The sequence below is a fragment of the Nannospalax galili genome, unplaced genomic scaffold, assembly GCF_000622305.1.
Source record: "Nannospalax galili isolate Female #2095 unplaced genomic scaffold, S.galili_v1.0 scaffold1674, whole genome shotgun sequence".
NCBI lineage: Eukaryota > Metazoa > Chordata > Mammalia > Rodentia > Spalacidae > Nannospalax > Nannospalax galili.
Window position 1 is genome coordinate 36,416 of NW_008334667.1, and position 12,953 is coordinate 49,368.

At 45.4% G+C, this 12,953-nt stretch overlaps 1 protein-coding gene across 1 annotated transcript in view; it reads right to left on the reverse strand.

Moving 5' to 3' along the window:
- The window catches only part of LOC103731133 (lamin tail domain-containing protein 1-like), a 32,102-nt gene that overhangs the window by 11,849 nt on the left and 7,300 nt on the right, over nt 1-12,953 (reverse strand). The window contains 1 exon segment of the mRNA XM_008829450.3: nt 10,077-10,267. Within this exon segment, the coding sequence (XP_008827672.1) occupies nt 10,077-10,267 (191 nt within the window).

Genomic DNA, 12,953 nt, shown 5'->3' on the forward strand with positions numbered 1-12,953 from the left:
CATTAAAACCTCATTTAATTTTATGTGTTATAGAGTTTATAATGAGTAAAAGATTGTATAAGCGTAATAATTCAACTGTAAACCTAAAATTGTACAGCCAATTTTGAAAGACATGCATCCTAGCTCAGAAAATTGTTGAATATGTCAATGCTGATGTAATGAAATGCTTCTTCTAAGTATGTGATTATTAAATAATTTTTTAAAGTATGTGTAAAAAAAAAGTAATTAAAGACTGATTACATTCTGGAAAAAAAAGAATGTTTTGTTATAGCTGGTTATGGTGGAGCACTCCTTTAATCCCAGCACTTGGGAGGCAGAGGCAGGTGGTTCTTTGTGAGTTTGAGGCCAGCCTGGTCTACACAGAGTTTTAGGACAGCGGGAGCTACAGGAAGCAATCTGTAAACCATCTTTTCAAAAACCCGAGGGGATAAAAAAGAATGTTTTCTTAGTTTATAATAGCTGGATGATAAAGCAAAATACATTGTATACTAAATTGAAGAAAGCTGGGGAGATTGAAGTGGGGTACAGATTTATACCCACACCATAAAGAAGCATGACTCACGCTTAGTGGAGAGATCGGGTGGCCATAAGACTACTTATGTGAAGCCACAGGCAGGGAGGGGCGCTTTTCCGCCACAGGCAGGGAGGGGAGCTTTTCCTCTGGGAACTCAGCTCCTGGTATCCCCAGATCACAGGATTCTCAGCTCACTTGATCCTCCCAGCTCAGAGTATTCCTGACTCACTGTATTCCCAGCTCAAGGTGTTCAGGTTCATGGCATCCCCAGCTCCTCGATATCGCAACTGATATGGGGTATTCTCAACTCACCATATTCTGGAGTTATTCACAAACTGCGGATTTCCTGGTGCGTTGTATTCCCAACTCACCTTATTCTCAAGTCACAATGTTCCCGGCTCATGACATTCCCATGTCAGAGCATTCTGAGGTCCTGGTATTCTGAGCTGCTGGTATTCACCTGTCACCTAATTCTCCACTCATGATGCTCCCAGGTCAAGGTAATCACAGCTCACAGAATTCCCAACTCATCTTTTTCTCAGTTCATGATGTTCCTAGTTCAAGGTGCTCCCAGCTCCTGGTATTCCCATGACCCAGGATTCTGAGATCCTGGTGTTCCCAGCACATGATATTCCTAACTCATGGTATCCCTAGCTCGAAACAGTCTCAGCTCCTGGTATTCCCATCTTATGCAATTCCTAGCTCAAGGTATTCCCAGCTCATGGTATTACTAGCTCATAATGTCATTGACAACACATGGTATTCCCAACCCACCTTGTTCTCTGCTCAGGATACTCTTAACTCCTGGTTATTTCCAGCTCCAGGCATTCCAAGCTCCAGGTGTTCCCAATTCCGGTGTTCTCATCTTATGTATTCCCAGCTCATGCACTTTGACAGCTCTCCTGGATCACAGCATTCCTAGCTCCTGGTTTTCTCAGCTCACATTAGGGATTTCTAACACCTTATTCTCAGCTCACGATGTTCCCAGGTCACTGCATTTCCAACTCTCCTTATCCGCATCTCACGGCACTCGGATCCAACAGTATTCCAGCTCACAGGCTTCCCAGCTCCTGGTCCACATATCACCTAATTCCCTGCTCGTGATGCTCCAGGTCAAGATAATCAGAGACATGATTTCCCAGCTCACCTTATTCACAGCTCATTGTACTCCTGGCTCTGGGAGTTTCCAGCTCCCTGTGCACCCAGCTCCTGCTGCGCCCAGCTCCTAGTAGCCCCATCTCCCACTATTCCCAGCTCAGAGCATTCCCATCTCTTTGTATCCTAAACTCACAGTATTCCTAGCTCCGGACATCTCAGCTGATATTAACTATTCCCAACTCCCCTTATTCTTAGCTCACCATGTTCCCAACCCATGCTATTCCTAACTCACCCTATTTATAGTTCATGACATTCCTATCTCATGATTTTCCAGATCCCAGTATTCCTAGATCATGACATTCCCAGGTCCTGGTATTTCCAGCTCTGATGCTGCCAGTCCTGGTTTTCCCATGTCCTGCTATTCCCATCTCATGGTATTCCTGCCTTTCGGTATTCTACTCTCCTGGTATTCATAGCTCATGATAACCCCGGCTCCAGGTATTCCCTCAGCACAGTATTCCCAACCCACCTTACTCTCAACTCAGGATGTTCCCAGCTCCAGTATTCTGAACTCCTGGCATTCCCACCTCTCTGTATCTCAGCTGATGCTGAGTATTCCCAGCTCACCTTATTCTCAGCTCAGGGTGTTCCCAACTGCCTGTATTACCAACTCGCCTTATTTGAAACTCGTGGTATTCTCAGTTCATGCTATTCCTCACCCTTGGTATTCCTGGATCCCAGTATTCTGAGCTCCTGGTATTATCAGTTCATGGTAGTCCCCGCTCACAGCATTTCCAGCTCAATATTCCCAGTTCCTGGTATTCAGAGCTCTTGTTATTCACAGCTCAAAGTATCCCTGAGCTCTGGTATTCAAAGTTTAAAATATTCATAGTTCATGACATTCCTGGCTCTTGATATTCCTGGCTCATGGCAGTCCCTGCTCTTGGCATCCCCAGCTCTTGGTATTCCTGGCTCATGGCAGTCCCTGCTCTTGGCATCCCGAGCTCTTGGTATTCCCAGCTCTTGTTATTTCCAGCTCACAATATTCCCACATCCTGGTTATCCCATCTCCTGCTATTCTCATCTCAAAGTATTCCCAGCTCATAGTATTTCTCATGGCATTCCCAACTCACCTTATTCTCAGCCCGTAATGTTCCCATCTCATGATATTCCTAATTCCTGGTATTCTGTGATCAAATTATTCCCAGGTGTGCTGAACTCGTGGTATTCCCATCACTTCCTAGTCTAAGCTCACGTTATTCCCAGCTTCTGGTTATCTGTAGTTTATGTTAAGCATTCCCAACTCCCTTTATTCTCAACTCACCTGTTCCCAGCTCAGAGTATTCCCAACTCACCTTATGTGCAGCTCGTGTTGTTTCTACCTCATGGAACTCCAAGCTCATGATATTCTTGTTCTTGGTATGCCCAGATTCCAGTATTCTGAGCTCCTCATGTTTTCAGCCCCTGGGTATTCGAGCTCAGAGTATCTCCAGCTCCTGCTATGCCCAGCTAATGGCATTCCCGGCTCATCACAATCCTAGAACATGACATTTTCAGCTCTCAGTATTCAGAACTCTTGGTGTTCCCAGCACAGAGTATCTCCAGCTCCTGGTGTTCCCAGTTCATGACAATCCTAGAACATGGCATTTCCAGCTCTCAGTATTCAGAGCTCCTTGTATTACCAGGTCAAGCTTCTTACGACTCGTGGTATTCCCAGATCCTAGTATTCCTACCTCCTGTTCTTTCCAGCTATTGATGATCCTATCTCATGACGCTCCCAGCTCCCAGGATTTCCATCTCCCAGTATTCCCAGCTCCTGGTAATCCTATCTCTTGCTATTCTAAGCTCATGACATTCCTAGCTCATACTGTTTCCAGATAATCATGTTCCCTGCACATGGTATTCTCAGTGCATGGAATTCCCAACTCACCTTATTCTCAACTCAGGAAGTTCCCAGCTCACGGTATTTCTAGCTCATAATTCTCTCTGATGCTGTCATTTCCAGCTAACAATGTTTCCAGCTCACGATGTTTCCAGCGCAAGGTGGTATTTTCAAAGTATTCCCAGCTCCTTAACGTTCCCAGATCATGACATTCCCAGCTCGTGGTGTTTCCCAGGTCTGATTCCTGGTTCATGGCATTCCCAGCTCACTGGGTTCTCAGCTCACAGCATTCCCAGCTCACGATGTTCCCAGCTCATGCACCTGACAGCTCACCATGCTCCTGGTTTTCCCAGCTCACATTAGGGATTCCTAACACCTTTTTCTCAGCTCATGATGTTCCCAGCTCACTGCATTTCTAACTCTCCTTATCTACATCTCAGGGCACTTGGATCCAACAGTATTCCAGCTCACGGGCTTCCCAGCTCCTGGTCTACATATCACCTGATTCTCTGCTCATGACACACCAGGTCAAGATAATCACATCCATGAATTTCCAACTCACCTTATTCACAGCTCATTGTATTCCTGGCTCTGAGAGTTTTCAGCTTTGGGTGCGCCCAGCTCCTGGTACACTTGAGCTCCTGGTACACTGAGCTCCTGGTGCGCCCAGCTCCTGGTACACTGAACTTCTGGTGCGCCCAGCTCCTGGTAGTCCCTGCTCTTGGTATTCCCGGATCCTGTTATTTCCAGTTCATAGTATTCCCAGATCATGGTATTCCTAGCTCTTGCATTCCCACCTCCTAGTCCTAGCTCTGCTCACATAATCCCAGATCCTGATTTTCTGTCTCCTGCTGTGCTATTTCCAGCTCTTGATATCTACACCCTAGTCCATGGTGTTCCCTCATAACTCTCAACTCGCAATGTTCCCATCTCAAGGTATTCACAGCTCCTGCTATTCCCTGATCATGGAATTCCCAGCTCCAGGTATTCTCAACACTGGTCTTCCCCTGTCCTCCTATTCCCAGCTCAGGGTGTTCCTATCTTTCTGCATTCTATGCTCACGGTATTCCCAGCTTCTGGTTATCTCTAGCTGATATTAAGTATTTCCAACTCCCCTTATTCTCAGCTCACCTGTTCCCAGCTCAGAGTATTCCCAACTTACCTTATGTGCAGCTTGTGTTGTTCCTACCTCATGGAATTCCCAGTTTATGATCTTCTTGTTCTTGGTATGCCCGGTTCCCAATATTCTGAGCTCCTGGTGTTTTTCAGCTCCTGGTGTTTCAAGCTCCTGGTAACTGCAGCTCATGGTATTCCCAAGTCACAATATTCCCAGTTACTGGTACTCTCAGATCCTCTTGATACAAGATCCTGTTTTCCACAGCTCAGTGTCCCTGAGCACTGGTATTAACAGCTCAAAATAGTCACATCTCATTGAGTTTCCAGATCATGACATTCCTGGCTGAGAGAATTCCCAGCCTATGACATCCCCAGCTCCAGGTTCTCCTGGGTCATGGTATCCCCAGCTCACTTTTCCTGGGTGACAGTGTTTCCAGCTCCAGGTATTCTCTGATCAAGTTAGTCCCAGCTTCTGGTATTTCCAACTCACAGTATTCCCAGCTTACCTTATTCTCAGCTCTTGAAGCTTCTAGCTCAAGCTACTCAAGGTTCCTGGTATTCCAGTTCATAATATTCACAGTTCACCGTATTCTCAGCTCAAGGTGTCACCAGCTCCTAGTATTCCCAGCTCATAGAACTCCCACCTTCTGGTTATCCCAGCTCACATTGGGGATTCTCAGTTCACCACAAGCTCAGCCCACTGTGTTCTAACTCACCTTAATCTCAGCTCACAATACTCATACTGATGTTATATTGAGATTTTTGGTGTTCCCAGGTCCTGGTATTCACAGCTCCTGGTATCCCCAACTTACCTTATTGTCAGCCCATGATGCTCACAGCCCAAGGTATTCCCAACTCATGGTACTCCTGGCTCATGATATTGCTAGTTCACGGTATTGCCAGCTCATGGTTTTCCATACCCTGTATTCCTGACTCTAGGTATTTACAGTTCAAGGTATTCTCAGCTCCCCATACCCTGTATTCCTGACTCAAGGTATTTACAGTTCAAGGTATTCTCAGCTCCTGGTATTCCCATCTCAAGGTATTCCAGCTGAAGGTATTTTACAGCTCAAAGTATTGGCAGCTCAAGGCATTCACAGCTCAATGCATTTACAGTTCCTGGTATTCCCAACTCAAGGTATTTATAGCTCAAAGTATTCTCAGCTCAAGGTGTTCACAGCTCAAGTTATTTACACCTCAAGGTATTTACAGTTCCTGGTATTCCCAACATACCTTATTGTCAGCCCATGATGCTCGCAGCCCAAGGTATTCCCAACTCATGGTACTCCTGGCTCATGAAATTCCTACTTCACAGTATTCCTAGATCATGGTAATTCATATCCTGGTATTCTAAACTCAAGGTGTTCACAGCTCAAGATATTCTCAGCTCCTGGCATTCCCGTCTCAAGGTGTTCACAGGTGAAGGTATTCACAGCTCCAGTATTCATAGATCAAGGCATTCCAGCTCAAGTATTCACAGCTGAAGGTATTCACAGCTCAAGGTATTTACAGCTCAAATATTTACAGTTCCTCGTATTCCCAACTTACCTTATTGTCAGCCCATGATGCTTGCAGCCCAAGGTATTCCCAACTCATGGTACTCCTGGCTCATAATATTGCCAGCTCAAGGTATTCTCAGCTCCTGGTATTCCCATCTCAAGGCATTCCAGCTCAAGGTGTTCACAGCTCAAGTATTCACAGCTCAAGGCATTCACAGCTCAAGGCATTTACAGTTCCTGGTATTCCCATCTCAAGGTTTTCACAGCTCAAGGTATCTACAGTTCTTGGTATTCCCAATTTACCTTATTGTCACCTGACAATGCTCACAGCCCAAGGTATTCCCAACTTATGGTACTCTTGGCTCATGAAATTCCTACTTCACGGTATTGCTAAATCATGGTAATCCATATCCTGGTATGCTAAACTCAAGGTATTCAGAGCTCAAGGTATTCTCAGCTCCTGGCATTCCCATCTCACCGTGTTCACAGGTGAAGGTATTCACAGCTCCAGTATTTACAGCTCAAGGTATTTACAGCTCAAGTATTTACAGTTCCTGTTATTCCCAACTTACCTTATTGTCAGCCCATGATCCTCTCAGCCCAAGGTATTCCCAACTCATGGTACTCCTGGCTCATGATATTGCTAGTTCACGGTATTGCCAGCTCGTGGTTTTTCCATATCCTGTATTTCTGACTCAAGGTATTTAGAGCTCAAGGTATTCTCAGCTCCTGGTATTCCCATCTCAAGGAATTCCATCTCAAGGTATTTACGGCTCAAGGTGTTCACAGCTCAAGGTATTCACAGCTCCTGGTATTCCCATCTCAAGGTGTCTACAGCTGAAGGTATTCACAGCTCAAGTATTACAGTTCCTGGTATTCCCAACTTACATTATTGTCAGCCCATGATCCTCTCAGCCCAAGGTATTCCCAGCTCATGGTACTCCTGGCTCATGATATGGCTAGTTCACGGTATTGCCAGCTCATGGTTTTACCATATCTTGTATTCCTGACTGAAGGTATTTACAGCTCAAGGTATTCACAGCTCCTGGTATTCCTATCTCAAGGTGTCTACAGCTGAAGGTATTCACACCTCCAGTATTCACAGCTCAAGGCATTCCCAGCTCAAATATTCACAACTCAAGGTATTCACAGCTGAAGGTATTCACAGCTCCAGTATTTACAGTTCCTGGTATTCCCAACTTACTTTATTGTCAGCCCATGATCCTCTCAGCCCAAGGTATTCCCAGCTCATGGTACTCCTGGCTCAAGATATGGCTAGTTCATGGTATTGCCAGCTCATGGTTTTTCCATATCTTGTATTCCTGACTGAAGGTATTTACAACTCAAGGTATTCACAGCTCCTGGTATTCCCATCTCAAGGTGTCTACAGCTGAAGGTATTCACACCTCCAGTATTCACAGCTCAAGGCATTCCCAGCTCAAATATTCACAACTCAAGGTATTCACAGCATAGGGTATTTATAGCTCAAGGTATTTACACCTCCTGGTATTCCCATCTTACCTTATTGTCAGCCCATGATGCTCGCAGCCCAAGGTATTCCCAACTCATGGTACTCCTGGCTCATGATATTGCTAGTTCATGGTATTGCCAGCTCATAGTTTTTCCATATCCTCTATTCCTGACTCAAGATATTCTCAGCTCCTGGTATTCCCATCTCAAGGCATTCCAGCTCACGGTATTTACAGCTCAAGGTGTTCACAGCTCAAAGCACTGACAGCTCAAATATTCACAGCTCAAGGCATTCACAGCTCAAGGTATTCTCAGCTCCTGGTATTCCCATCTCAAGGCATTCCAGCTCACGGTATTTACAGCTCAAGGTGTTCACAGCTCAAAGCACTGACAGCTCAAATATTCACAGCTCAAGGCATTCACAGCTCAAGGTATTCTCAGCTCCTGGTATTCCCATCTCAAGGCATTCCAGCTCACGGTATTTACAGCTCAAGGTGTTCACAGCTCAAAGCACTGACAGCTCAAATATTCACAGCTCAAGGCATTCACAGCTCAAGGTATTCTCAGCTCCTGGTATTCCCATCTCAAGGCATTCCAGCTCAAGGTCTTTTACAGCTCAAAGTATTGACAGCTCAAGGCATTCACAGCTCCAGTATTCATAGCTCAAGGCATTCCAGCTCAAGTATTCACAGCTGAAGGTATTCACAGCTCAAGTACTTACAGTTCCTGGTATTCCCAACTTACCTTATTGTCAGCCCATGATGCTTGCAGCCCAAGGTATTCCCAACTCATGGTACTCCTGGATCATGATATTGCTAGTTCACAGTATTGCCAGCTCATGGTTTTTCCATATCCTGTATTCCTGACTCAAGGTATTTACAGCTCAAGGCATTCACAGCTCAAGGTGTTCACAGCTCAAGGTGTTCACAGCTCAAGGTATTTACAGTTCCTCATATTCCTAACTTACCTTGTTGTCAGTCCATAATGCTCACACCACAAGGTATTCCCAACTCATCTTACTCCTGGCTCATGATATTCCTAGTTCAAGGTATTTCTGGCTTACGGCATTTCCATATCCTGGTATTCCCATCTCAAGACGTTCACAGATCAGGGCATTCCCAGCTCAATTATTCACAGCTCCAGTATTCATAGCTCAAGGCATTCCCTGTTCCTGGTATTCACAATTCATGACATTCCAGCTCAAGGCAGTTACAGCTCAAGGTATTCTCAGCTCCTGGTATTCCCATTTTAAGGTGTTCATAGCTCAAGGCATTCCCATTCCCAGTTCAAGCATTCATAGCTCAGGGCATTCCCAGCTCAAGAATTCACAGCTCAAGGCATTCCCACTTCCTGGTATTCAGAATTCAAGACATTCCAGCTCAAGGTATTTACAGCTCAAGGCATTCGCAGCTCAATGTATTCCCAGCTCAAGGTGTTCACAGCTCAAGGTATTCACAGCTCCTGGTATTCCCATCTCAAGGTGTCTACAGCTGAAGGTATTCACAGCTCCATTATTCACAGCTCAAGGCATTCCCAGCTCAAATATTCACAACTCAAGGTATTCACAGCTCAAGGCATTCACAGTTCCTGGTATTCCAAACTCAAGGTAAGCTCAAGGTGTTCACAGCTGAAGGTATTCACAGCTCCAGTATTCACAGCTCAAGGCATTCCCAGCTCAAATATTCACAACTCAAGGTATTCACAGGTCAAAGTATTCACAGCTCAAGGTATTCACAGCTCAAGGCATTCACAGTTCCTGGTATTCCAAACTCAAGGTATTTACAGCTCAAGGTTTTCTCAGTTCCTGGTCTTCCCATCTCAAGGTGTTCACACTCAAGGTATTCACAGCTGGAGGCATTCCCAGCTCAATGTATTACCGGCTCAAGGTGTTCACAGCTCAAAGCATTCACAGCTCAAGGCATTCACAGGTCAAGTATTCACAGCTCTAGGTATTTACAGCTCCTGGAATTCTCAACTTACCTTATTGTCAGCCCATGATGCTTGCAGCCCAAGGTATTCCCAACTCACGGTACTCCTGGCTCATGATATTCCTAGTTCATGATATTTCCAGCTCATGGTATTTCCATATCCTGGTTTTCCCAACTCAAGATATTCCCAGCTCAAGGCATTCCCAGCCCTAAGGCATTCACAGCCTAAAGCATTCACAGCCAAGGCATTCCCAGGCCAAGGTGTTCCCAGCTCAAGGTATTCAGAGCTCAAGTATTCACAGCTCAAGGTATTTTACAGCTCAATGTGGTCATAGCTCAAGGTATTCACAGCTCCTGGTATTCCCTACTTACCTTATTGTCAGCCCATGATGCTCACAGCCCAAGGTATTCCCAACTCATGGTACTCTTGGCTCATGATATTCCTAGTTCACGGTATTCCCAGCTCACGCTATTCCCATCTCCTGGTATTCACAGCTCCTTCCTGGTATTCCAGCTCAAAATATTCCCACGTCACCCTCTTCTCAGCTCATGGTGTTTCTAGATCATACTCATCGTCACCATGGAATTGGCCTGCATTGTGATGTTGGGGAGGAAACGGTAGGAGGAAATTGGATGTCCACCCACATTCTGCAGGAGAATGTGATCTCCGATCTCCATTTCTTTGTCAGTGGACGAGTTAACAAGTCTCACAAATAATCCCTTGATATTCACCTCAGCTATTTTAATATCTCCAAGAGAACTAGAAAACAAAAGGTATAGATGGTTAGGTGATCTGGATAGAAATGTCTTGGGCTCACATTAAAAACATAATGTGATGCACACCAATAATCTCAGCACTTGGGGCACAGAGGCAGGAGAAGGGCAAGTTCAAGTCACCCTAGTGTCTGTGGCACGTTCCAAGCTAGCCAGTGTTAGGGTTCCAATAGCAGCCCCCCTCTCCCCAACAGGGACCTACAGACTTTGGAGCCTGAAAAAGGGAACTTAGCTGATAAGCACCATCTGATAGGTAAAGAATGGGCGGGAGCGAGCAACACAGATGGAGGAGGCACGAGCAGATGGATGAGGCACGGAGGCTCAGATGGAATTCTCAGTGGGACATAGATTTATTTCGCACGGGGCACCTTTCCCTCGGGAAGGGAAAGATGTCGGCGGAGAGAAAGATGGAAGGGAAGAGAAGGGAAGGGAAGGGAAGGGAAGGGAAGGGAAGAAGGGAAGGATGTCAGGGAAGGATGTCCAGGAAAAATGTCCGCTCACGGGTTGTGAGCTGGGACTTTACATACGGGGGCTTTAGGGTATGGAATCAGGGAGGGGGAAGCAGGATGTGCATCAGCAGCCCATCCCTCAAGTAGGTCTCCCTCCGCGCCGTCGTTCGCCGGCCGTGGTGGCGCACACCGGTAGGATTATGCTGAAGAGGCAGAGGCACGAGGATCTGGAGTTCGAGGCCAGCCCGGGCTACATGGCACTTTTTACTTTTCTTTAAATTTCTCCAAGACACAAAGCCGCAACCACTAAGCACTTCCATCGTGCCATCTAATTGGAAACCTCTAATTGGCTTTTTCATTTAACTTTCATTTTCTCCCTCTCCCTCTCCCTCCCCGTCCCCATCCCCATCCCTCTCCCTCTTTTTCTTTTTTCCAACTCGAAAAAACACTACTTCAAGGTGTGGACCCCTGGACTTGTCCCATACGCATATCGTGTTTGACAGGGCTCGCTGTGGTCTTCATTGATTATCTTCACTTTAAATTTCGTGAAATTTAACTCTGAAACCCACCCTGAACAGGTTCATTGCCCTTCAGAAATTAAATTCATTTCATTTATTGCCTTAAATTAACATTTAGTTTGAAACCAAGATCTATTTCCACTGGTCACACCCTGACAAACATCTCCTCTTCTGTGTCTCCTCCGTGCCGTCCTTTGTCCTGTGAGGTCTTGACATTGTTCTTTGCATCCACCGTATGTTTTCAAGCCCTGTGGGGCTCACAGGAAATATCCAGGAAATACACGTCTTCTGTAGATCCTTTGCCTCGCATCCTACACACGCTCTATGTGTATTTCCTCTTGTGCTTGCCTAGTCATTTCACAAAGACCTGATTTCCTGGTGGGTTTCCTCTTCTTCCTCTAGATCCCTCTAGGTTTTTTCCTCATCCTCCTCACCTTGCTCCCTCCCTCTTCCCTTCTCTTTCTTTCTTTCTTTCTTTCTTTCTTTCTTTCTTTCTTTCTTTCTTTCTTTCTTTCTTCTTTCTCTTTCTTTTTTTTACATTTGCGTCCCTCTATTACTCCTTAGGTCTGTTCCTCTACAATTTCTTACTATAGGTCCAAATTCAAAAAATTTCAGGAAAACTAAAAATGTTCTCATGTCTGTGTGCATGGTATTTGTGCATGTGTTCTTGCATTCACATGTGTGAGGTGCAAGGTGCTGATGTGTGCATCCATGTGTGGTGGCCTGGGGTTGACCCTGGCTACCTTCCTCTGTCTACTCCTTAGGTCTGTTCCTCTACAATTTCTTACTATAGGTCCAAATTCAAAAAATTTCAGGAAAACTAAAAATGTTCTCATGTCTGTGTGCATGGTATTTGTGCATGTGTTCTTGCATTCACATGTGTGAGGTGCAAGGTGCTGATGTGTGCATCCATGTGTGGTGGCCTGGGGTTGACCCTGGCTACCTTCCTCTGTCCCTCTCCACCTTGTATGTTAAGGCATGGTCTCTTGCTAAACACAGACCTTGTGAATTCATCTAGTCCGGCTGGCTGGCTGGCTGGCCCTGGGATCTCACTGGGATTACAGGTGGCTGTCGTGTCCAACCAGCTTTTACATGGTTTCTGGGGATCGGAACTCTAGTCCTCATGTTTGCATAGCAAATGCTTTACATATCTGAACCATCTCTCTGGCCTCTAAAATACACATTTTAAAAGCATAATTTCAGCAAAAACAGAGGTTTGAAACAGGTATCCTATTCAGGGATAAGCACTCTGCAGCCTCTTGTTCTTTGCACATTGGCCAGTTGTCTGTCTCTGTGTTAATCACCATCTGCTGCCTAAGGAAGCTTCCCTGTGGAGAGTTGGGAGGTGGAGTCATCCTATGTGTAGAAACTGCATTAAGATGCATCATGTAGGGCTAAGCATCTCACAGATCTCGGTCTCTATGTTTGGCCAGTTCTGGAATTCTGCACTAGTCTCCATCTGTTGCAAAAAAAAAAAAAAGCTTCTTTGATGAGGGTGAAAGGTATACTTGTCTGTAAATATGGGAATGCCTATTTAGTTATATTTGTCTAAGGATCTGGCAAAAGTAGGTTTTACTCTGGAATCTATAACTTCTCTACCTATGTGTATTTGACTATGTTTACAGTACCACACATTAGTTACCTCTCATTGAGCAGGCCTTAATTTCAATTAGACAGCTGCTGGTTATCCCCAAGGTAAAAGTGC